The following is a 26,521-nucleotide window of genomic DNA, read 5'->3' as shown; positions in this document are numbered from 1 at the left end:
TACTTAAAGAAATACTTGGAAATGCTGCCAGAGCTTCCAGGAGTGCTTTGCAAATCTGCACTGAAGTCCTAGATGCAAACAGTTCTGGCCCTGTTCTCTTCCACTGTAGATAGTATTCAACAACTTTAATGAAGGCTGTTAGAGCTCAATTTCAGGCTTTAAAATACTTCATAGAAAAGGATTTTTGAAAACTACAGAAAAATATATCTATTTCCTGACTATTATAGTAAAGAGTTATCTGTTTTGGTAAGCTAAATTGACAGAGGATGAGCTAAAGCAGGCACCATAAAAAATCTGCTTTTTTATGTAAAGCATATTCATTTCCTTAATAGACCTGTCTCTCACACTAATTTCTTCTCTACCTTTAATGAGCTCAGAGACAGTCATAACTCTTACCAAGGAAACTGCTGCACATTATGTCAAATATAAATCAAAATATCTGCACAACAGGAAGCATGTCATTGGCCAACAGAACAGAGTAAATTCTGAATAATAGTGCCTTGTGTCTACAAGGGGATGAGTGCACAAGCTTAGGAGAGAGGAGACTATTTTTACTAATGCTACACCAAACAGAAATGCAAAGCCACTTTTCACATGTAAATGTTTGCAGTGTTTTGGGGGTTTTTTGCTTGCTGATACAGTTAGTGCACCTATAGTAATTTCTGCTTTCTCCCCTGAAGTGATTTTTAACAGTCTCCTGCTCTAATCCTGTGAAAGCTGGACTGAAGCAAGTATAACAGGCATTTTGACTCCTTTAAATTTAGCCTCAGAGTTAACAAGACCTCTTCCTCAAACATATACATGAACAAATAATTAATTCTTACCTCAGAAATACATTTCTCAGTTAAGATTTTGGACAGAAAGTTGATGGTTTCTCATGTAATCTTAAACTCCAAGCAACAATAGTGGGAGGGGGAATGTTTATGCATTTCCATGCATCCTGCTGAATCTCTTAGCAGCTGCCATGGGACAATCAAGAACATTAAATCTGGCCACATCTCTGTGTTCTTATTAAAATGTAGCTTGAGCCTACATTGGTGTTGTGGAAGGTAACTGAACTAGTAGCTGCATGCTTGAAAGAATTCATGTTGATTATTAGCAAAGAAGAACTTGCAAATTCTCCCTTAGCAGCAGCCATAGCTTGTTTTAGTGTCTGCATAATGGAAACACCCCTGAGGAAGGCTGGAATTTGCTTATTTTTAAGTGTAGCCCATCTATCTCAAAGCTGGAACATGAGTCTGTGTTTCTCCATTGTTGGCCATCCAGGTGGAACACTCAACATTCTTCCCAAAATGTAAATAGATGCAGAATTGCCTCCTACTTGGGTCTTTGTTGCTCCCTGCTTCCCCACACAGTTACACACTCTTACAAACTTGATTTTAAGGTGCATTTTCCTACCAGTCAGAGGATGTGGTTTATCCCTCAGTATTATTTGGTATTACTCCTTCACTTTAAAGGTCTCTGAAGGTTCATGTTCATCTCAAGCTAAGGAAACCTTCTGTGATCCATGGCACACACTGCAATGGTCTGGAATTCCAGTTTCCAGCAAGGAAAAGCTGTTCCTGCCCTCTAAGGCAAAGCTCTGAAAGGGCTGAAACCCAAGTGGAGCAAGAGCTTACAAAGACATCTCCCTGCCAGACTTCATGACTTAACCCAGGGCTGTTTCAGCACATGGACTGGGGGAAAAATCAGGGGAGGGTTTTTGGCTGGAGCTGCCATGGGTGAAGTCAGACACTGTGAAAGAAACAGAGCAGGCAAAGGAAGGCAGAAGAGAAAGGAGGACACAAAGAGCACTAAGCTGGGAGGGTGCCACTCTGAAAACCAAAGTGGAATTTACTGGAAAGGAAGGGGACAGAAATCAAGAATTCTGAAACTTTTGTTTACTGTCCAAATACAATTTCCTCCCTTGATAACAAACCTCCTCCTGAAACCCAGAGTCACCCAGCATGGTTTCCAGAAAGTGCCTGGACTGAATGGGTGTTGCAGGCTGCAGACACAATGAAACACAGAACGGTGTTTTTCCTCCTCTCAGCAGAGAACATGATGGGGCCTGTCATGGTTTAAGCCTGGCACAATACCAGTGCCCCCATGAGAACACCTACTTCCCTGGCACCTACTGTGAGATATGATCAGAGACAGAGCAAAGCAGGCTCCAACTTAAGGTTAAAAAGAAAAAAAAAAAGCATTTATTAACCTACAACTACAAAGGAAGACACACAAAACACAATAGAACATAAGATGAAAACCTTCCAAAATTCTTCCTCCTCCCCCCACCAAATTTCCAATTTCATTGCCACCCTTCAGACAATCGATTCTCAGTCTCTTGAGGAGAGAGAAGTCCCTCTTGCGCCACACGCCTTCCATGTCCAGTGCTCTCACCACTGCACATGGATCAGAGCTGCTTCTGGGGTTTTTCATTTTAAGGATACTTTGACCAGTTCCAAAGGGAGCACAGTCCTTCTCTTTTTGGGACACCTGTCCCCCCCAAATTTCACCCCCTGGGGCCGAGGGGTCTCTTGAACAGAGATCGTCTTCTTCTCTTCTTCGAGACGGAGGGCACCACCACACCCTCCTCACCCGTCGTCTCTGTTCACTCCTCCACATCACTGCACTCTCTTGGCTCTGAGCCATCGCCTCCCCCTAGAACGCAGTCTCTGTGGCACAGAAACACCCGTGGTTCTGCTGTGGCTACACAAGAAAAGTCCAGCCCAAAGCCACTTCATCATCTCCTCCCACCTAGAATTTTCCTCAACATCTTCTCAATCTCAACATCTTCTAAATCTCATCAACTTCAGGAGGACTCAGCTTTTGCAAGGTTCTCATCTTCCTCAAAGGGGTTAAAAGTCCCGAGCTCTCTCTCTCTGCCGGTTTACTTCGTCAACTCCCACGCCTGTCTGCCCTGCTGGGCACCCCCCCCTTCTCCTTCACGCCGGGCCATTATCACAGGCACCACAGGCACCGGCTCTGTCTCTCTCTCCCTCGCAGGGGGGGGGGGGGAATGGAGGACGGCTGCCCGAAGCCCTTGCAATGTTCTCCTCCACCCTTGGGCCCAGGCCTGTCCTACCTCTCTCTCTGGCCACATGGCTCCCCTCCCCCCCTGCCCAGCCAAAGGAGCTGGGCAGGGGGGTCTACTCACTCTCCAGCGGGACTCCAAGAGGAAGTTCCCTTGGGAGATCACAGCTTTTAACCCCTGTGTTCTCAGAGGCGTATCCTACCCTCAGTGGACAAACCAGGTGCCAATATTAAATCTGAACACTGATTGGATTGCCCACACCATCACAAAAAACTTCATTTCCTTTCAAACCACGACAGGGCCCCAGGAGAAAAGGGCAGCCTGGGTTTGCTCTTCAATAGGACATGGAGGGCAAAAAGGTCTGGTGATGTCTGTAGCTGTTCCCTCAGTGATGTGAGGGCTGATCCCAGACACCTCCAGGGGTGCCTCCATGCAGTGATCACTTGGATTGAAGAGCAATGTGAATTGCCAGTAACCCCCTGTGAAATGCAGCTGTTGGCTGTTTTGAAGAGCAATGTGAATTAAAACCATACAAAAAGTTGGTTGGATTTTGTGGTTATTTTGGATAGGGTTTTTGTTTGGTTTTTTGAAGAACCAAAGTATGACAAGCATTACTGCCCTCTTTCCACAAGCCAGCTGATGGAAACCTAAGCTGCTTGTCAGTAATTCAGTGTTTCAATTCCATATCAGTTGTACAGTTTTCTTGTAGTAAAACTTTTATTGTGTTAGCTACACTTCAGTTAATTCTTCCCAGTCACACAGTTTGTTTCAAAGGTCTTACTCTAACCACTAATATATTAGAGAAATCAGGGTTGCAATTTATTTTAAATCCATTTCATATAACAGATTTTGAAGTTACTGCAATGGATTTGAATAGCTTTATATGTAAACAAAATTAAAAATGGATGGGTCTATCAGGTTTCTATTCACATCAGGAACTTAATCTCCACTAGCCTTTAACAGAAGCAGGAAATTGCCTTAAGGAAAAGAAAAAAATGTATTAAAGAAGAGCATACATATGAAAATAAATTATGCAGAAAGTTGAACTAATTGAATATTAAATTATCTCTTTTGGTTTCATTATAAAGCCTGTTTTGAGGTTTTTTTAAGGAAAAAAGTTAATTTAGTTATTTTTAATTTAGATAATTCTTTTTAATTATTTTACTGCAGATAACCAAGCTTGTTATCAACTAGCTGATCTTGCCTTATTTTTCCTTTTTCAGATTTTCTTCAGATATTGGGTCTACCAGTCTTAATTTTTAATTCATGCATTAGGTAATTCTGAACAATAAAAGAGTATTTTGAGACCTATAGCAGAAGGCAAGAGTTCATATGTAAAGAGTCAATTTCCCAGAACATTTGTGCAAGCTCTGTCCCTGGAGGTTTTAAAAGACTCACGTGGATAAAGTCCTGAACAATCCAGCCTAATGTCAGAGCTGACCCTGCTTTAAACCTGAGACCTCCAAAGATCTCTTCCAACTGAATTACCCTATTAAAAAAAAATCAAAACTATTACTCAGCTCAGCCATCTTCAGTTCATGTGAATCTTTGTGCCAACAAAGCCACATAGATACAAAAAAAAAAAAAGATATTTAGTTGTGGTCAAAAAGCACTTCAGTATTATTCTACCAACAACTGTAGCAGAGAAAATCCAGTTACTGGAATGGCAGAGTCCAGGTAGTGGAATTTGTCTCCATATTTGCTTATATTTCATATATTCAGGCAACTTTAACTATTCATTTTTAGATTTTGTCATTATGCTGCCACAAGTCAAATAGAGATTTGTTCAGCAGGTATTAAAACTTCACCCCAAAATTTTAAAAAATGCATAGCACTGTACTTCTTATACCAAAACTGACTAACTACTGTAAAAAATAAATCCAAAACCAATCCACAGACAGGGCAAAGCTCGGCAAGAAATGTCTACAAGGAAGGGGGGAAAGGGAAGAAGTTTGCCTTTGCAAAAAAGATTTTAAAAGATTTAAAGCCTTCATATTAAATTTGCAATAGAAATTAAGACTGGGCAAATGGGAGAGAAAATAAAGATCTATTTTCAGTGAGCACATTCATGAAATCAACCTAATTAAATTCACTTTTTTTAATAACTGCAGGTAGTAAAAGAAAGGAACTGGGGAATTCTCAAAGTATAACAAAGCACCTTTGATGCAAGTAAACAATTAGAGAATCAGATACTTTGTAAATTACACAGAATCACAGAATCATTAAAGTTGGAAGAGACCCCTAAGAACATTGAGTCCAAATTTGGGCATCATTATATCAAATAAACCTTTGCTCCGAGTGCCACATCCAGTCATTCCTTGAACTCCTCCGGAGATGGTGACTCTGCCACTTCCCTGGGCAGCCAGTCCCAGTGTTTAACCATCCCTTTAGTGAAGAAATTGCTCCTGGTATTGCCTGAACCTTGGTGCAGCTTGACCTCCTTTTAAAAATAGCATTAACAACAGCTTTGCTGCTGGCTGCTCTCTTGTGATCTGGCCAAGCCATGTATGTTACTGGTTTTTTTAAAAGTTGTGTATGTTATGGCCTGATCTTTTATTTTTAATATCCCAAAGTCACTGTATTTGTTTTATTTGCTATGAAAAAACTCTTTAAAAATAAACTAGGATAGTGAATTATATAAAAGTGTTTGGAGGTAGAATGGCCAGCATTAGCCAGTCACTTTTCCCATAAAGAAATAGTTTGTTCCTGGCATTAACAGGCATATTAACTGTGGTTAAAAGTTAGGCAGCAAGGCAATGGTAAAATGTGTTACATGTGCTCATTTTTTCAGTAGACTTTCAATATATTTGTAGTTTTCAAGAGATATCTAATCTTACTGTGAAAAAACTGAAGATTCTGAACAGGTACCAAGCAACTCTAAGTAACCCTGCTTGCAGGTAGGTCAGATTTCAGAACCTGACATGACAACAGCTCCAGGTGCTTCTTGAGAAGTTGCAGCTACACATGGGAGCAATTCAAAGCTACCAACCTAAACATGCCACAGCTCCCACTGGGAGACAGGCAGCCCATGATGAGCATGTTTAGGGAAATTCTTGTCTGGAAAAAATCAAGGATCTGCAGCATGTGCATAAAACCTTTAGAAGGTTTTCCTAAATTCCTTTAAAAAAACACTTTAGAGAAAAGTTCTGAGGACAATTCAAGTGCCCACAGTTGTGAAAACCCTGCTGCAGCTACCACTGCTTGAACCAAGGGGTTGTACTTGATGGTTTTAAGACCTGGTTTCCAACCTAAATGACTCTGTAATCAAAACTGGAATTATCAGTTGGAAGTATTGTAATTGGAATTAAAATTTATTTAAAAGTGAGTAAAATCTGATCCTTTTCATCAGGGATGGATGAGAGTCATTTGTGGAAGTGGGCCAATCCACTGCATGAATTTTCAGATGGCTCCAACACAATTGTCTGCTTTGCCTCTGCACAACAGCAGTTTCCTGAGATGAGTTCAGAGCAAGGGGATGAAATTACAGAAGTACTCATCTCTTAACTAACTGAACTGTGGAGTGAGAGATGGATGAATTGTTGTGTAGAGTGTTTCATTAATAAGCAATAAATATTACTGGTTGCAGCAATGTTACAGCACATACTTCTACTGAATGCTGAAGAATCCACCCAGGCTTATGGAGAAATTAAGTTTTTAAAACTCGGTCATTTTCCACTAAATTCAACAATTTCAATGTCTAAACATCTCCTTACTCTGCCCTACAGCCATTTTTGTTTACTAGGATGGATGCAACAAGAGCAACAAATCTGTGTCAAAACCACAACCCAGTAAGGATTGTTGGATTATAAATCAGTAAAGATTCATGAAGTTACCCCATAGGTGAAAGAAGATAAATCCCACAAGGTTGTTTTCTGTTTATTATGAAAACTTTGAAAACTTTTTTTTGTTGTTTATTGTTAAGGGAAAAAATGCAGACAAGTAAACTTTATAATGGATAAAAAAGATTTGTCTCTGAAATGTACAAGTTACTGATCATGACAACCCTCCTCAAGTAAAATATCCTGTTTCTCCACTCATCAAAATAAGCATTTCAGTAAAGGCTTTTGGGTATTTCCCAAGTGTTAGGAAAGGAAGAGGAGAGAGATCCTGCTTCCAGGAAAATTCCTTGTTGATTTGAGCAGCTGCACCTGCCCACAGCAGCCTCCAAGGAATTTCAGTTCCCGCCATTTGAGGGTTCCATTCTGCCAACATCATCAATTTGTGATATTAAATTAGCAAGATTTCAGGTAGAAAATAAAATGTTTAAACTTTCTTGTGGGCTGCTGGGCTCAGTGTTATCCCTTTGGCTGTAATTTGTGATATTAAGCCACTGAGTGCAATGGAAAGACTCAAAATAATTCAAGAATCTTTGACTTTCTGTCTTTTATTATGTACTTTTATTAATATGTTTTAACATGTTTATCTGGTTTGATCATTAAAACAGCTAAAGAATGAGAGATCTCTGGGGGTGCCACTCTCCACTTCCCCATTCCTGCCAGTTGTCCCAGCTGTGCTGCAGCTGGGCTGTTCTGTAGGCTCTGGGGCTGGCTGGGGTTCACATGCCCCGTCTCACACTAAAAAGGACCTTTTAGGATCCACAAAGTGATGAAATCCTGCCTGTCTGGGCCTCACAGACTCAGTCCCAGCTGTGAGCAGTAATGAGGCTTGAGGGAAGAGTGACACTGCTGCTCAATCTAAGCTGATAGTTCAGCTGTCAGGTTTTTTATCTCTTGTCACTTGAACATTCCTGAACTTGAGTAATCCACTCCACTTCAGGAGTTCATATTTTTAAGGTACCTGTCAATTGAAATGAAACAGTAGGACTGAATGAACTGGTAGAAAGGTAAGTTGTCTGCTGAGAAAATAAAAAGGCAAAGCCTCAGAAAGAGAGCAGCAGATGTGGAACCAGAGAGTGCAGGAGTCATCTGCTGTGCAGGACAGGGTGAGTGCCTTCCCCTCCTCCTGCAGTGTCACCCCTGATCAGGTGTCTTAGGGACCTGACAGCTCGTGTTACAGAGCCAGGCCAAGGGAAGGCTGCAGGTGTCACCAGTCCCCGTGGTGAGGCTGGGCAGTCCCAGCCCTGAGCAGGAACTGCAGGCAGGGTCCATCGAGGTAACTCGGGGTTTCATCAGAGATTTTACCCCATCTCAGTAACTCTGGTGTTCAAATCTGGATTTCAGTGGGTGGTGCAGATGCAGGTGTGGCATCCACTGTCCCAGAGATAGGTGGGTTTACTGAAACACTAACTTTTATGCTGAGCTGCACAGGCAGCATCCTGGGGAAGACCTTCCCCTGGGGTCCCTTCCAACTCAGAATGTTCTGTGGTTCTGTGGCTCCAGTGGCCAAAGACAGAGATGAGAAATTCCTAGGGCTGGAAGATGGGAGCATAGATGCTCACCAGGAATGCTTCACTGAGCCAAGGAAGCTGCCCAGAGTCCTTAAAATCCAGGACCTTGCAGTCTGTGGGATGGATGTAGGTCCCTTTTTTTTTGTTTATTTCCAGTTCACAACTTTGGGCCATTGTTTTTCTAAACCTTGTTCTCCAGTGTGACACCAGCTGCAACTCTCCTTCTCCTGCTGACCTGCATCTGCCTCCTGTCTGGTTTGTCTCTTGTTTCCCAAACTCCTTCTGACAAACATTTTTTTAAGGGGAGACCTCATCTTAGTCTTCCAGTACATAAAGGGAACCTGCAGGAAAGATGAGGAGGGACTTTTCACAGGAGAATATGGTGATAGGACAAGGGGGAATGGCTTTAAACTGAAAGAGGGAAGGATTAGATTAGGTTTAAGGAAGGAATCCTTTACTGTGAGAGCGGTGAGGCACTGGCACAGGTTGCCCAAGGAAGTTGTGAATGCCCCATATTCCTGGAAATGTTCAGGACCAGATTGATTGGGACTTTGAGCAACCTGACCTAGGTGATTTGTAAGGTCCCTTCCAATCCAAACCATTCTAATTTTCATTATTTGTCCTGTTTTAGTGATTTAATGAAAAAAATTTTCCTCTCAAAAAGGTATGTTCTGTATCTTTGAGAGCTCCATGGTGATTTTTATTGTTTGTGTTGGCATAAATGCCTCCTGTGCTCTGTTAACCTTAGGCCAAGGGGTGTCCTGAGCTGGCCCTCAGATCCACAGGTGAGATTTGGTCATAAAGGTTGGCAGCATCACTGGAGGAGCCACCACAGACAGACAGGGTCTGAGCCAAGAACACAGAAACCCAGCCCTACTCTTAAGAAAATGAAAAGCTCTATGAATCAAAATCAACTTCACATCCTCAGGGGATCCTCTGGTGAAGGTCACTGTGCCCTGTGGCACAGAGCAGAGATGTCTCACCCATCCCTAGAATTTGTGGTCATTTGTGTCCCACATTGCCCATGATCCATGCAGCATTGCATATCTGGCTTGCTCACAGATGCTTTCAACAGAGACAAAGGGATCTTTGCAGAACCACCTTTGTCTGATTGCAAGTTTATCACTTATTTCTGTGCTCTGCCCTCTGGCTCTTTACCAGTCTCATACATCAGGAAGTGCCTGTCCACTTAGAGGCTGATGTATTTCTTATTGTCACAGCACATTGACACGTAATCATTCAGCTCTGTGAGGAATTGCTGCTGCCAATTCCATCCCAGTTTGTGTGGGCACAGCTGGTTGTCCTTTGTTACTGATTTATCACATTTGCCCACTCTGGCACTGTGCACTCAGCCTTGTTCTCATCATCAAAAGCCCAGAAGTAAAACCACTTATATTTTTACACATATTTTTACACCTGGCTTCATGCCATAGTTTGTTGTGAGTCCAGCACATCCTCGTCTCACCGGGGGCTCAGTGCTTACTTGCTTGTCCCCTGATCTGCCCCCACAAAGCCCAAGAACTCCCTAAGCCTCTTCCCAATATCCTTGTGCCTGTGGGTCTGCCCTCAGTCTAAGCAAACTGAGCAGCAATTGAGCAGCATCTTTCCCATTTAGCTTGTCCCAATTTCAGATACAACAATAACATTTTGTTCCAATTATCCCCAGTTTAACCCACTCATGGCCCAACCTGACTTACAAAATATCAGGGGAAATAATAGGGAATCTAAACATCAAAAAAAAAAAAGGGAAGGGTTGAATGTTGGTTTTAACTGATGCAGTTTCAATCACAGCTGGCCCTCCTGGAGCAGCACACTGAGGGCACAGAGCAGAAACAAGCAGGTGAAGAGAGGAGGAGTGGAAAGGAGGGTGTGGAATACAAGGGGAGGCAGAACAAGGATGCCTTGAGCCTGATTGCAAACCTCCAGGCACGTCAAGAAGCTCCTGACACAGGACCAAACCCACTGAACAAGCACAAAGTGAAGTCAGCTGTTCATCCAAATGGCAAATACATAGAAATATGCATGAAGAGTAAACCATCAGGTGTGTACAGAAAAACAAATGGTAGTTTTAGGTCTTTCTGAAATGCCTCAGTATTTTTCATTGAGAATATAAGATTTATGATGTGCAAGTGAAAAATTAACTCTAAAACACTCCTTCAAAAGACAGATGAAGAAGGAAGTACAACAAAGATCATAGGATGAGGTGAAGGTCAAAGTTGAGAAGAACTGCAGAAGAAATAAACTTCTCCCATTCAAGGCTAAAACTAACCACAGAGTACAAGATCAGACTGGTTCAAGGAACCACAGGGTCAACAAGTCAGGCTTTGGGTGAGAGGCATAGATAATTCTCTGTCCAGAAATATCTATTCTCTGTGTGTTCATCTTTATATTGTAGTTTAATTTACCAGCCTTGCCCCATGAGAAAGGGAACTTTGGCACTGATCTTGCACATGTTTAGGTTTATGTTTTAAATATTAGCTCTATGTTTTTCTTTGAAGTAATACTTGTGATACCTTTTTTTAAAATTATAAATTCTGGTCTTTATTCCATGGTTAACATTTTCTTTAAAGTTCTTTTAAAACTGCTTTGAAGGTTATTGCAGAAGATCCTTCAATCTTTACCGATCTCTATCAGATTTGGGTGGGGGAAGAGGAAGGATCCGTATTTTTAGTGTTTCTGCAGCAATCCCATACCTTGATTCTGTAAAAGCAGGCATTTACAATCACTGTTTTCTCACCCAAACTAGCCTTGTCCTCTGAAGCTCACACTGGAGCAGGAGTGACCATGACAGGCTATTTTCTTTCAAGGCTTAATATCCTCCACTGTAGGCACAAGAGATTTCTGGAATTTAACTCCTCTTGAATTTGTGACCACAAAAATTATCAAAGGAAAACCCAACAAATTAAAATTCAATTTTTTTAAAAGCTATCAGCCAGATGTTGTGAAGACAAGAATTAGCCAAAATACAGCACCCTTGAAAACTGGCCATGAAGCTCCTGAGTCCTGGCTGGCCAGCAGCTGTCAGTCTCAGACAGCAGCTGCTGCCTCTCTGGAAAAGGACAGCAATTCCTCATGTCCTGCACATCATGTTTCTTTCCAAAGCAGGAAAATATGATAATCCACAAGAGAAGCAAAACAGCCAATAGCTTCATTTCACAGGGGGTTACTGGCAATAGCTGCAAATTTAAAGAGAATAGAGAGGATATAAAGGTGTTCATGTTAAAACACTGAGTATGGTCCTAGGGGGGCAACACAGCAACAGAATTCCGAGACTCAGAGGTTATATCCAAAAATCAAATTGTTTCTTTCCTCTATTTACACTGACAACTTCTCCCCTCTGCTCCAACAGTAACTCTTGTAAAGCATGAAAACCAGTTGCACCAGTGCAGAGCAGTGCAGTGTCACCAGGTACTACAAATTCAAACAAATAGCTTTCTCTCAGGCCCTCAGGTGCCTGGGGACACCAGCTCTCTAATAAACTTCAGTCAGAAGGTGTATCCTAACTCCAGGCAGCTCTCAACCATCCCTTCCCACTGCTTCAAATAAAATCTGAGCACTTCATGCTGAGGGCAGGGCTGGGAGCACCACTTTGCTGAAAAATATTTGCAGTTGTTCCAAAGAGACAAAGGTTTGGCATCTTTGGAGGTGTCCCAGTCCAGAGACAGATTTTGAAAACAGCATTGATTTGTGAGGGGACTCTGAGCCATGGACTTGTAGCCAACAACTGGTTCAGGTTTACCAGCTGAATTTTGCAGAGTGAGTCTGGTCTAAGAAAATAAAGAAAGAATCCAAACTATTTATCCAACAAAATGTAATTATGGGTTGTCACCTGCCCGAGTAATCAGAGAAACAAGCCATCTGCTAAGAGTTTAGAAACAAGGATCATGAAGGAATGAAGCAGGCATTCTAGTGTCTCCTCAAGGAATGAGCAACACAGAGTAGAGGAGAAAAGCAACCACAGGCTCACAAACCTTCCCAATCCACTTGGGGTGCCACATGCCAGCTGCTCTGTGCTGCTGGAAACACACATTGCTGATCTCTCAGCTCAGAGCAGGATTTCAGAGCAGAAGAGCATGGAGTCTGTCCCCATTCCTGCAGGGAAGATGAAGGCATTACACCCAGCACAACACCAGCCACTCTCTCCAGGCTGTGTCAGAGCAGCACAGGGACAGCTCTCTGGGCCAGGCAGGTGTCTGAGCACAAGAGACACTTAAACCATCGACCCCAAGGTCAGTTTCCCTGCTGTCACACAGATGGGTACAATGTACAGCCCTCTTGCCCATCACCTGACAGCAAAATCTCTGCTAAAACCAACATTTGAAGATGCTTCACGTTCAGATCTGCATCTTGCAGATAAAGCAGGGGCATCTTTGAAGCACTGATTGACTTGACCACTGATCACCTCACTCAGCAGCTGCACAGTGAGGTGATCTTCAGCTTTAATGTGCCCCAGCACGGAAAATGAATTTGTGGGTTCACTTGTGAGGCATCTGTACTTATAGGAAGTGAAATACACCCATTTGTGCCCTACCATCTGTGCCAGGCCTATTGCTAAACCTCCCCTGGCAGGATGAAACAGTGCTCCTGTAAAGGCATCCTTAACCTAATATGCCTCTACAGCACCAGGCTGGACTAGGTTTGAAAAACAGCCTCTTATAATACTCAGATGAATTTAGCACTTAAGAAGATTAATGGATTCATAAATAGACTGGAAATCCAAACTCATTGAATTTAGTTCATGGAACAGGTCAAATAGGCATTTATCAAACCATCTGGCATTCTGATTCCCTGGGGAAACTGGTCAAGCTACAGAGAAGCCATTGCAGGCTTGGTTTTCCCTGTACTCAGCTTTCCTCTGGAAATCTCAGGCACTAATTGGAAAGCAGTAGATCTTTTTGGACAGAAGTGTATCTCTATATAGTCATATTTTCAAGTGCTGCTGCTTAACAAAAACATAAGCACAGTCAGGTTCTAAGTGAAAGTATTTATGTTGCAATAAATATGTTGCCATTTGCTCTAGGCCATGAAAGGACACTCATGTGCACCCATTTGAGTAGCCTACCAAAAAAAAAATCACCAGACTTGTTCAAGGATCTTCAGAAAAAAAAACAAAACCTAGGTTTGAGTAGTTAATTTATTTTTGTGAGTAAAGTATCAAATTATTTTATTAATATGCTTTGATACATAAAACATATTTTTTCTGGTCATATTAGCAGCTTTTATTGATAAGTTCAAAGATAAAACACGTAAGATGCCGTATAAAAGAAAATTATCAATATGGCATAATATGAAACACTACATGGTACATTTTAGTGGTGGAAATACAAAATATTTCATAAGCCCTGGTTGCATTTGCCATCACCATGCTCTGCCCCTTCTGCCATGCCATGAAAACAATCTACAAATAAAAAAATTTATTCCTTGAAATAATATATTCACTGAAAAATTAAACACATTGAAATTATAGGAATAAGTAGGTTAAGTTTAGGTAGCTTTGCCTCAGAGAAGAATGTTTGGACACACATGGGTTCATCTGGTTCTCCTGCACCAGTACCAGGATAACAGGGGGGGAGAAAGGATCAAAATCCTGCCTGTGGTCACAGCCAAAATACTGTGCCCATCCCAGATCTGCCTGGGGCAGGTGCTCCCCCCGGGCATTTTCCTTCTTTCCACGAGGCCTGTACATGTTTCCTGGATGTTTCCATGAGGCCTAGCGCTGCATCCCTGGATGCTGCCCAGGACTGCCCTGCTCCCTCCTGCTGTGGGAGGGATTTCCACCCACTGGGGGAAATCAGGAATCGTTTCCTGTTGTTCAGCAGCACCTGCCGTGGGTGTGGGTGTCTGTCAGGACACGAGGAGGGGCCGGTTCTGCAGCCTCATCTTGCTGTCATGAAGCTGAGTCACCATGGAACCTCTTGCTCTCTTGCTGGCCCGATGGAACCAAGACCCCACAGACAGACCCCTCTTCCCCCCTTTCCCAGCAGAACATCACACATCTCGAGGCAAAATTCAACCTTTGTGCTGCTCATCTCCCTGTGAGTAGCCAGGAGGCTCTGGGACACACAGAGGGCAGGTTTGTCACCCAGAGTGGGACCCAGATCTCACCAGCTCCCAGGGGAATCTGGAGCCAGATCCAACAAACCCAACCTGGAAGAATTTGGAGCCCTTTACATATCAGAGGCCCACAATAAAACTTTTCACTGATGACTTAGTAGGCGCAGGGTCTAAACACTTGAGCAGAGCCCCTGCTCCATCCAGCCCTTGGACTATTTGCACAGCAGAACAATCACTGCCAAAAGTGCAGGCAGGTGCAGGGAACAGGAGTCAGCCTCGCTCCTCTCTTCCCCCACGCCGGAAGAAACCCCCTCAGTCTGTCCGTCGGGCTGCGTGCTGTTACTGTACACTTCAGTGGCATTTGCCACCTCTTCGGGAAGGCCCATCTGGAGCAGCAGTTTGGAGATAAGGCTGTTGAACTTGCTCTCTGTGGTGGACCAAGGCTCCTCGCTGGGCGTCGGCCGCTCGGATGTGACGTTCAGCTCCTCGGGGTCGAGGCAGAAACCTTCGGGGGACCTCTCGAAGAGCACGTCCGTCAGATCGATGCCAGCCACCGAGGAGGGGGAGGCACACGGAATGTCCCTGACCAGCCTGTAGTTCTCCATCCACTCCTTGAGCCACTCGAGGCGGCAGTCGCACTCCCAGGGGTTGCGGAAGAGGTACAGCCGGCCCAGGAAGTACACGGGCTCGAACACGGAGAAGGGCAGCGTCGTCAGGTTGTTGCTGTTCAGGTGCAGCGCCACCAGGCTGGTGAGGTTCTCAAAAGCCCCTTCCTCGATGTAGCTGATCCTGTTGCGGTCCAGGTAGAGGAACTCCAGTTCTCCCAAGTCCCGGAACCAGGTGTTGGAAATGTTCCTGAGAAAATTCCCCCCCAGGTTGAGCATCTTCAGGCGCCTCAGGCCATCAAAGGAGTTTTCTGGAAGCTCAGCAATCAAGTTGTCATTCAGGTACAGGTACTCCATCCTCTGACAGCCCTGAAAAGCTCGCTCGTGGATGACATTTATCTTGTTGTCCTGCAGATTCAGGTATTTCAGCTTGGTCAGGCCCTGCAGGGAGTTATAGGCCACCGCTTCGATCCTATTTCTCTCCAGGTACACATGGGTCAAGTTCTCCATGCCCCTGATGGCACCCGGGATCCTCCGGAAGTTGTTCTGGAAGCAGAACAGCTCCTGCAGAGCAGGCAGCTCGATGAAGATCCTGTCTGGGATGTTGAAGAGGTTGCAGTCGGCCAGGTCCAGCCTGACGAGGCGCCGGAGCGCGGTGAAGGTGCGAGTGTGCAGGTAGCGGATGTACTCGTTGTGGGCCATCTTCAGCTCCGTCAGGCTGGGCAGCCCCTTGAACGCGCCCGGCGTGATGAAGGAGATGTTGTTGTGGTTGAGAGACAGGGACTTGAGGGAAGGCAGCGTCCCGAAGGCCCTCTCGGACAGGAACTTGATGCTGTTTTTATCCAGGTTGATGGAGGAGGCTTCGCAGGGGAACTGGCTGGGGATCTGGCCCAGCCCGGCGCGGTCACAGCGCACGGAGCAGCTCCTCTCCGGGGTGCACACGCAGCTGGGAGGGCAGGAGCGCACGCAGGCCCACACCCCGTGCACCTGTGGGACCCAAAGGATCACTGCCATCCCCACAGAGAAAAGAATGCATCATTAGCAAATCAATCAGAGCAGTAAAAAGAAATTACACCGTCTTTTCCTCCCCTCTAGCCAAGCTAATTGCCACCTGTACACCAGTGCTGACTGAGGAGCTCTTGTGTAAAATTCCTAAAAATCTTTTGGGGTTTCTAAACCAGCTGAGAATATGTCACCTAGAGTATAATCTCTGATTAATTCCTCTCCCCAAGAGGGGGCTCACCTAAAATTCAGTATTTCTCTGCTGCTTGGTGGGGACATGGTTTGGCCAGGGAATGGGCAGCAATGCATTGAAGGACAGCAGCTCTGGGTGAGTTACAGTATTCCTGGGTGTGGAAAGGGGATGGCAGTGCATGCTGAGTCTGGCAATGGGCAGGGGAGATCAATTAATTGCCCAAAGTGTCAATTCATTTCTTTCTTTCTTTCTTGCTTGTCTTTCTTTCTTTGCGTTCTTGTCTTTCTTGCCTTCCTGTCAGTCCTTCCTTCCTTCCTCCTTCCTTCCTTCCTTCCGTCCTTCCTTCCGTCCTTCCTGTCCGTCCTTCCTTCCTTCCTTCCTTCCTTCCTTCCTTCACTTCCTTCCTTCCTTCCTTCCTCCCTTCCTCCCTTCCTCCCTTCCTCCCTTCCTCCCTTCCTCCCTTCCTCCCTTCCTCCCTTTCTCTCTTTCTCTCTTTCTCTCTTTCTCTCTTTCTCTCTTTCTCTCTCTCTTTCCTAATGTTTCTCCACCAGAGCCATGAGCTGGTGCAGCACTGGAAGGGGAACTCTCAGCTCTCAAGAAGATGTCATGCAGTGTTTGAAAACACATTCCCACTGTGTACTGCTATGACAGCATGAGTAAAAACAAACTAAGAGATATTGTTCAACTGCTGGTTCATGATTTCATCATAGATGAGAAACTCTGCATATCCAGCCCAGTTTTTGCTGCTTTGCCAATTCTCAAGATAGTCACCATGGTGCCTTATGTTTGATGGGAGCAGCCACTTTGTCCTTTCTCAGCCTGACATGGGATGTGCAAGGCTGTTGTTTCCTCCCAGTTAGTCCCACACAGGTAGATGAACAACAAGGATGAGCAGAATGCTCTTGGGAGAAATGAGAGAAGAGCAAAAAGGAGCAAAAGGACTGGGAGACATCAGCCACCACCAACAGGTTTTTTGCAAGGAAAAAATATCCAGTCAAAAAAAATCTGAAAAGCGGTTTTTCTTTTTTTATTTTTTTTAATTACAAAATGCTTTTCCCATCTGAAAGAGAGGAAATTTAGGTGAGATATATAGAAGAAGTTCTATACTGTGAGGGTGGTGAGGGACTGGCCCAGGATACCCAGAGGAGCTGTGGATGCCCCAACCCTGGCAGTGCTCAGGGCCAGGCTGGATGAAGCTCTGAGAAACCTGGTCTAGTGAACGTGTCCTTGCTCATGGCAGGGGGCCTGGAATGAGAGGATCTTTTAGGTCCATTCCTTTCTCTGATTCCATGAATATAAACTCATTAGAGAGGAAGAACTGAAGGCAGTTTTCCTAATTGCTCTCCCAGACACACCCTACCTCCTCCTCCACAAAATGAGCAGCCACACCAGCAATCTCTGTGCAGTCACAAGCACAAAATGGTGCTGTTGCTGCTGACTGGTTTTCTGCTGCAGTTTATTAGCTCCCATACAAACAAAACCCTTTTCTTCTTTTATTTTCAATAAAACATGAGACACCAACAGCTACCTCTATTACTGTGCTGCTGGGATCAGGGGGGTTTCCTCCATGCTCCTGCTGAGTGTCCAGAAGGGGAAGCTCCCAGCAGCTGGGCTGCCTCTCCCTGTGGCTTGCAGCACAGGGATTGCCCACTACAGCTGTGTTCCCATGGGCATTTTTAATAAGGCAGACTTCTGAGGTGATATGCCCAGAAGCATCAGCTTCAGCAAGCATCAAGTGTTATTTTTGCAGTCCTTAAGGCTTTAATGTACAGGACAAATGACATTTTGGGCTACAACTGCTCTGTCTTTCCTCCATCCTTTCTAAAGACAACATGCATGGGGCTGTGTTTAGGAGTTTACACTGCCTGTGTAAAAGACTTGCAAAACCAGTTGTTGGGCAAGTCCCTGCTGAAGGGCATCAACCCAGGAGCTGCCCTGGAGCCTGGGTCTGTTCAAACCTTTCTGGTTATTGCATGTAGGAAAGGTATTTAAATACACAGCATCACAAAAGGATGAGCTGTGGCCTCTTCATCAAAATTCAGGTCTCATCATGCCTGGGCACACTATTGTGACTGGAGAATTAGCAAAACAACATCACTTCAAGGATAAATGATAGTGAAGGACTCCGGGAGGTGGAAAGGATTTTAGACAGGTTGTCATTTTGTTTGTCTGCTCTTCCCCTTTTTCCCATGCCCTTATCTAACAGCCACAGCTAAAGGAAAGTCCCCTTCAATCCTCCTGACAACAGCTGGAGTCTAAGGACCAGAAGAAGAACAATAAGCTGGTCTCAGATTGCTCTTTCTTTGTGCAGCCTGCCCAGGAGCTGCCTCGTTTGCTCCCCTCTGCACCAGGGCACCCTCTGCGTGCCAACAGGGGCATATGTTGTTTTTGTTAGGCTGTTACATAAACTGAGGGCCAGACAGATTAAGGATTTGCCTGTTCCCAAATGTCTGAGTGCAGGTGGTTGTCTGGAAAATGATGGATGCAAAGGTTGCTGCTGGTAGGGAGCCGTGTGTGGGTTCAGGGTGACATCCAGAGGGGCCTTTGTGCATAGGCTGTCCTTTAGGTGAGGCTGTCCTGGGCAAGCTCCATGTTTAGCTCCAGCTGTCCCAAGCTCAATCCCATCCCTGGCCTTCAGAGCAGACCTCCACCCACGGCTGTGCACATGGTGGGCAGTGTAGGAATGAGCCTGATGATAATCAGATCCCTCCTCCCCCCTCCCTGCTTCCCCTCTAATCACTCAATAAAGGAAATGTCTGCCCCCAAGCCACATCCAGCCTGTTTTCCTTATACACAAGTGCCAAATCTGGGTCTTCTGCTACTGGCATTTCATAGCAGGCTTCTAAGATCTCTGTTTACAGGTGCATCTTTGCAATGTGTGGGACATGGACAGCAAGAGTGTGAGGACCATCCAATGAGAAAATATCCCCCCAGCAATGGGAGCTCAGAGAAACCACCCAGCAATGCAGCCTTTGTGGGCAATTTCCCCTCTTTCTCCTGGAAAGGAAGTTGGAAAAAATCCTCCACATGAACTGTACCAAACCCTTGGGAGAGCTTTTGCTCAGGGCAAAAGAGATCAGCTCTTCCCCGTTGGCAAGATCTCCTCTGATCAACACAGCCTGAAACATTCCCATCTTTCCCACCTCACTCCTTTCCCTTCCCTAGAAAAGGGCAGGAGCTGGAAGCTTTCAGCCCCTCAGTGACACATTTGAACACTCTCAAATGAGATGAGTGTTGGATCAAAAGGGTGAAATAGAGCAGTAAGGTCAAAAACATTTGTGACAATAAAGAATAAAAAAAATTTCCTCCCATGGATGATATCTTTGGCTCTTTCAAATACTACAGTAACTCAGTATTTGGAAGAAAGAGTGAGAGACCAAAGCAAAAAGAAACAAAAATGAAGGGTTGCAGATTCTTAAGAAGGGTAAAGAGGCAATGATTGCAATAATTGAATATTTAACCACCACCTTTCCAAATGATCTGTCTAATCCACTACTGGATAATGCAGAATAAGAGTATACTCACCATTTAGAACGATGGCAAACATTACCTTGATTATCCTCTAGTGGCATTTCAGGTCTGGCAAGCAAACTTAAGGGATCTAAAAGCACACAGGAAGAATAGAGATGGGTTCCATCCTCTGTCATTTCCCTGCACCATTTTTCCATAAAAAGATCTATGTTTAGAAAGGAAGATGAAGGAAAACGCTCTTCTCTCACACACTTTCAAACTGCAGCAGTCCCCAGCACCTTCCTGGTGAGTATCTTTCTTCCACCACTGACCTTCTCAGGGAATCCTGCAGCTTTGTGCCACTGCTTTTCAGGAGCTCATCTGCGTCCTTCCCACAAGCCATGCCAAAGGCAGATTCCTCTCATCTGAGGTGGAAAAGGATCACCAACAGTAAGGGACTGGCTGTATCCCCAGGAAATAGCTGCTGGTACAGAGGAGTGTAACCAGCTTAGCATCAAATAGTGGAAACCAGAATTCCCAACAGAAACCATCCAGATGCGTCGCTTACCTGGCCAGGCAGTGGCTGTGTCCTCCCTCCTGCTCATGAGGCTGCTCTTAGCCATAGGAGTCAGCCCCTGAAAAGTTGGCATTTTTTTCTCACAAGCTATCATTTAATGGCAGGAAAATCCTCTGTATCAGAGGAGGATTAGCAGAGATGGAAGAATGTGTCTGTCCTCTAAAGCTCCCAGAGCGAAACAGGGATTGCAGATGAACCAAACTGATGCTTCCTCCCCTCTGACAACCTGCTCTCCCCCCACTATTAAAAAAAAAAATAAAGTCCAGAATTGGACTGCTGCCACTCAAATAGTATTGCTGAAAGTCATTACTCTGCTCCCCATTATGTAATGGCAGAAGAGGTGGGAGAGTGCTGCCTAAATGGAATTAAATTTGGGGGCAATCACAGGCTTATGGCTAGCCTGCACCGAGCTCTCCAAACGGACACAGCCTGAGACTTTCAACCCCCATGCACATTTTCCCAGCCCCAGCATGGCTCACACACTACTAACAGGGTGTCAGTGGGCTTTGCTTCACTAGGAATTGCTCCTGATGGACAAGGAGATACCAAGAGCATGGGGAAAAGGGTCAGCAAACACAGGGAGCTTGCACTGTGTATATGGCCTTGGCAATAATAAATTCTGGCCTGTCTACGAGTGTGTTTTCCTTGTGATGCAGCAGCTGGTGCATGGAAATCATAAGGACAGCTTCTGTATGTGGTGATGTTTTAGCATTCAGGATGTGAATTGGAGTCTAAAGCCTTTTTTGACAGAATGATGATGGTTTCTTTGGAGAGTGGGGGCTGAATCAGTGAGTTATCTCAGCCTCCCATGCCTTAGGTAATTGCATTCACCATGTCAGAGGGGAAAATAGCTCCACTCTTTATTTCCAAGTGAATTATTCTGCTTTTTTTTTTTTTCCCAGGAAATGGAATACCTGATGAATTTATGCTTGATACAGCAAGAAAGATTCAGCCTGCTGCTGCTCAGCTCTTCCTGCAAATTAAAGCATCCAGCTACATCAGGTTTATTTTGGTTTGGCTTTCCCTCAGTCTTAAGGCATCTGGCTGGCACCTCAGGCAATTTGTCTGTCCCAACAGTCTGTAAGCAAGCTGTGCTGGGGTGAGGCTGCAGGGCAGGGGGTGACCCATAGAGCACAGATCTTAGCTGAATTTTAGATTTTAAGCCTTTCCCCACCACCTGCTGTAATAAACCCTCCAGCTTTGCACTTCAGTGCTTTGCATGGCACCGTTTTGTAGAGGAGGAAAGAGATTTGCAAAGCCACAGACGGGCACATTGCAGCCTCCACCACAGAGCTGAAGCTGCTGGAGACCTTGTGGTGACAGAACCAGCACCAGCTGTGTCCTCACCAGTGCTGGGTCAGCTGATGTTTGCTCTGGAAGCCCTGGTTCCCATGGGAATACCAGGAAGCCACAACCTACACGATCACGGAAAGGAGATCACTGACCTTTCAGCCGTGAAGAAACTGAGAGGGGAGGAGGAGGAAGTGCTATTCCCACTTCTTTCTTCCTCAGTATCTGCAAGAGCCTTATCAGAGGTACCAGAGGTACCACCCCAGGTGCACACATGCTGTTGGCAAGGGGGAAGGCAGAGGGCGAGGAGGGTGTGTGGGGTTTGGGGACAAACTGGTGTCTGAGCAGCTGGCAGCTCCCCTCCCTAGGGATTAGACCTGCAGCTGGGTTTACAGAGCAGCACTAAACCTGCTCACAGGGAAGGAGGAGGGGCTGCTCTGCACCACAAAATCTCAGATTTCTGTGAGCTTTTGGAGCTCTCCTGTGCCTCACTGCTCTTTTTCCATGTGCACATATAAGGGCTGGAGGGATGGGACATGAAGGACCACTGAGCCCTGGGAAGTGTTTCTGTGATCAGCAGAACCATCTCCCTCAGAGGAGCAGCTTGCAGGACCAACACAATTCCCGATGAAGGGCACTGGGAACCTCTGCTATGCACAGCAGGTGGGTGTGGACTGGTGGGTTTGGTAAACTGTGAGCACCTCAGCAGCCCCTTTTGGGGGTGGGAGCAGTGGCAGTGGGTGCCTACTGAGGAATCAGCAGCAGTTGCTGAGGAGGTGACACTGCCAAAGCTGGCTGCAGCAGCATCTGGAGGAAGGCAGGCAGGGAGCACCTCTGAGAGAGCTGCTGCAGCAGGCAGCCTCACCAGAGACCTGCACAGACAGCATTTGCTCCTGCAGGAGCTTCTGCCAGCAGCTGTGCCATCAGCATCCACCCCACACACAGTGCAGTGACTGCAGCCAGCCCAGCCCCACTCTGCATTTCCTGCTGTGGCTGGAGGTCAAACAGCTGGAAGAGCTTGTGTCCTGCCCCATTGTGAGCCTCACCAGCCCCAGCCTCAGCAGCCACGTCGTGCTGGCACACCCAGAGCTCCTGCCTGCCCAGCAGCAGCTCCAGAGCTCCCAGCACTGTACTTCTCTGCACCATCCATGGTGCAGCAGCCTTGCACACCTCCAGCCCCTGGCACAGAGAACATCCCAGCATGTGCTGGGGGAAGGCTGGGGAGCTGGGATTGGGAGGCAACTGAGGTCCCAATTTCTAGGAAAGTCAGGGAGCATTGCCCTGTGAGTGGCTTCAGCAGAGCACTGCAGGTGCACCAAGCAGGGTGCTCTCATGAACTTCTGGTGACTCCTGACTCATTTCCTGATAACCCTTGGCCCTGAAAGGGCATGACAGTGTGAGAAAGAGGCCTGAAAAGGAGAAGTTTCTTGTCATCTTAGGTAGAAAAACTTAAATACCAGAGTGTACATAAAGGAGGCCAGCATGTATTCTCTAAAGAAACAAACTTGGGGTCTAAACCACATCTCAGCATTATTTAGAGTATGACTCATGGCTGGTTAATGCTGAGGGTTGAGCACACTAGAGATGCTCAGTGTTGGGAAGCTGCTGTGGCTGCCAGGCTGGAAGTAGAGTCAGAAGTTACAGGCTGTGCTACTGCAGCTCTGTGCTGTTAAATTCTTTTGCCACCAAGAGTTCCTTCTCATGATCTATCCTGTTCTTTTTCATCTCTGGGAAGTCAGAGAAGCCAGTGGTCAACAGAGCAGTGGGGACAAGACCAGAAAGATGCAGAAATATGCTGCCACTGACAAAAAAAAAAACCAAAAACCCACATATGTTCATATCTGATCTTCCACCAAAATACTTTGGAGAATTGAGTCCTGATTGAAGGAACCTGCTTGTTGCAGATATGTTTTATGAAAAATCCTTTCCTTGGGATTTTTTCTCCTGGGAAGGTGAGAGGCCTCAGGAACAAAATGTAAACAATTCTTATTTGCTGCTGTGGAATGCAACAAGTGGATCTGTGATTGGTCTCATCTGGTTGTTTCTAATTAATGGACAACCACAGTCCAGCTGTCCAGACTGTCTCAGTCAGTCACAAGCTTTTGTGATCATTCCATTCTTCTCCTTGCTTGCAAGCCTTCTGATGAAATCCTTTCTTCTATTCTTTTAGTATAGTTTTTATATAATAAATATCATAAAATAATAAATCAAGCCTTCTGAAATTTGGAGTCAGATCCTCATCTCTTCTCTCCTCTTGGGACCCCTGCAAAAACCCCCACACCTGTTCTGCTCCAGAGGTGTGTGCTGTGGGAACATAAACCTTGGCACAGCTTCACCAGCTGGCAGTGAGGACAAGCCTGCCTTGCAGGGCAACCCTGTGTAGACTCAGTTCAAAGATTGCTTCTAAGAGCCCATTTCTTCATGGCCAGGGGCATTTCATGTGATGATGACTTAAGGATCTGTAGGTAGCTCCTATCTCTAATATACATTGATATGATTTTAATTATCACTGGGGACTGCTTTTTGCACATTAAAATATTCCTGTTATTTTCCAAGTTTGTCCAAGAACAGCTGGTAGGGCTCATTTTACCTAGCTGGAGGTGACAGGTCTCATTTCACCCACTTTAGCCACTTACCTGTGGGCACCACCAAGGCCCAGAGCAGGGCTCACTTTCTCTGACAGGATGGCAAGACAGCCAAGGAGGTGCAGCTTTGATGACACCAGTGCTGGATTAGCTGGAACCCAAGCACTGCACATCCCGACGCTTCCAGCCAAGTGCTGCCTTCCCCTGGGCAGTGAAGGAGCAGAGCTGCTGCCTGACTCTGGTAGCTGAACATCTTCACTCCCCTGATTTTTTCTCTACCAGCTGCTGGCATTCATGGGACCAGTGCTGGGGGTGAGGTCCTCGTGTCACAGAGCGCCCGAGCCCCTCCTCCTTCCGCAGGCTTTGGTTTCCTGAGCTCCTGTAAGAGCAGTCACAGCTCGGTGCACACTTCCCCTCATCTCCCAGCCACAGCTGTGTCACACATTTGAGCCTTTCCTGTCCTTGTAATCACCAGGGTGACCTTAGAAAGAGCTGCCTCAGCGTTTCTTGGCAGAGCTCCTGCTGCCAGCACTGCCCGTGGGACCAGGTTGCACACAGGATGGACACACACAGCCCCAGCTGGGCTGAGTTTGGGCAGGGAGGACATGTCCTGTGGTAGGATCACGGAGCTGTGAGCAGACAGGATGGACCAGTGTGGCCGTGCTGGGGTTTGCAGCTGCAGCACAGCCTGCACTGCCACCAGAAATAGCACTCGGTACACGCCTGATGTGGCTGCTCACAGGAGATGCAGAAGCAGCTGAGGAGCCAACCAGGCCTTTGAGAGCAAGGAGTTGAAGATCTTTCCCTTGCTCAGAAGAGAGGACAGATTTCCATCTGCAGGCTGGGGTTTCATTTTTGTGTAGACTGAGGTCACCAAACTTTGCTCAGGCATTAAGTTCCAGATCTTCCTCACAACAGGCTCAGCCCCCTCAGGGTGCTGTGCCATGTACTTGCCAGCCTGCCTTCCCCTGGTCCCACCCCTGCAGAAGACCAACACCACTTCAAGACATCCCTTGGACAGAAGAGCTGCTGTGGTTCCTTCCATGAGTTCCTCCCTGTGGATCCTCAGCAAGGAGGGCCTCAAGCTCACAGCACCATCCCACCTGAGCCATGTCCCCACCACACACACACACACACACACACACACACACACACACACACACACACAGGCTGCCATCACAGAGGGGTCTGAGTGGAGACAGGTTCCTGATGGACACCTGACTGTGGACTGAGAGCACCTCACGATGCCCAAACCCAGCCCAAGGGCACAGCAGCTGTCTCAGAGCAGCCTGCCTGCAGGAGCAGTCCTGCAGGAGGAATCTTCATCACCGGATCTGTGGATGAGACAAGGCAGCCAGCAGCAGCACTTGGCAAGAAATAGCCACCAAAAAGCAACTTAACCCACGTGGAAAGTGATGAATTAAAGCCAATAAAACAGCAGGAAGAAGAGATGGTCAAGCTGGGCAGCAGATCTCACCCCAGCCCAGGTGGTGCCTGATGGCCAAGCCGTGCAGCAGGAGCTGGTCCAGGAGCCTGCAGCTGCAGCAGGAGCATTTCTGAAAGGGAACAGCACACTCTAGGGTAGGCAGCCTGAAGCAGATGCAGTGCACAGCAAACCACAGGCCAGTGCACTCATCTGCCAGCCCAAACCTCTGCCAGCAGCTCTGTAATGCACCAAGCAGACCCCACACAAAGAGGACAAGGAGCCCTGGGCATGGAGTGTAGCTCCCCCAAGGTCAAACCCTCCCACTGCTTGGTAAGAGCAGGACAGAGTTCCCCTCCATGTCTGTCCAGGCCACTGGATTTTACATCAGCTCACGAGGTCTCTCCAGCCCATCCTGCAGATGAGTTTCATGTCTCTCTCAGGCCAATCAAACAGTAACATTTCCAGCAAGAAAGGAGCAGTGAGGGCTGCTCTGCAGCGAGGGGCTGGGTGTTTGCCGTGGAAGCAAGCTCCTGCTCCCCACTTCAGGACATGTGTATGGATGCAGTGCTGGAAAACAACATTTGGGCTGCTGGGTAACTCCTCTCAACACCCAAAACAGTCTTGGGGAAGGGGAGAGAAGCTGGGCTCAGATCTGTATTAATGAAAACTGAAGAGGGATTTGGATCCATGTTTCCACATCCACTTTATGACTCTTGGCTTTGTTTAAAACTGGCCAGCTGTGCTCAGGGTTCTCTGTTCAGGGAAAAGCTGCTGCTGTTGAAGCCTGAACAGGGCTGCATCCTCTTCCTCTGCAGGGTGAGGGGAGCCCTGCCCTGCCCTCCCTCCTGCCTTTGAGCAGCCCTCATATGCAGCAGGGCATCACCAGTGTGCAGAGTGCATCCAAGGAGCAGCTGCTGCTCCCATGTCCCACAGCAGATGGGGGTACCCAAGACTGGCAGCACCTGGACCTTCAGCCTGA

At 46.2% G+C, this 26,521-nt stretch overlaps 1 protein-coding gene across 1 annotated transcript; it reads right to left on the bottom strand.

The window, feature by feature from the left end:
- Positions 1-13,591: 13,591 nt before the first annotated feature.
- NYX (nyctalopin) lies at positions 13,592-16,436 on the bottom strand. Its single transcript, XM_030234698.2, has one exon. It carries the CDS (start codon positions 16,031-16,033, stop codon positions 14,627-14,629), a length of 1,407 nt encoding a protein of 468 aa, XP_030090558.1. The 5' UTR covers positions 16,034-16,436; the 3' UTR covers positions 13,592-14,626.
- Between the last annotated feature and the right edge of the window lie 10,085 nt (positions 16,437-26,521).

Source organism: Serinus canaria, chromosome 1 (assembly GCF_022539315.1).
Source record: "Serinus canaria isolate serCan28SL12 chromosome 1, serCan2020, whole genome shotgun sequence".
Lineage (NCBI taxonomy): Eukaryota > Metazoa > Chordata > Aves > Passeriformes > Fringillidae > Serinus > Serinus canaria.
The sequence above is the reverse complement of the archived record's forward strand: the minus strand, read 5'-3'. Positions and strand labels throughout refer to the sequence as shown.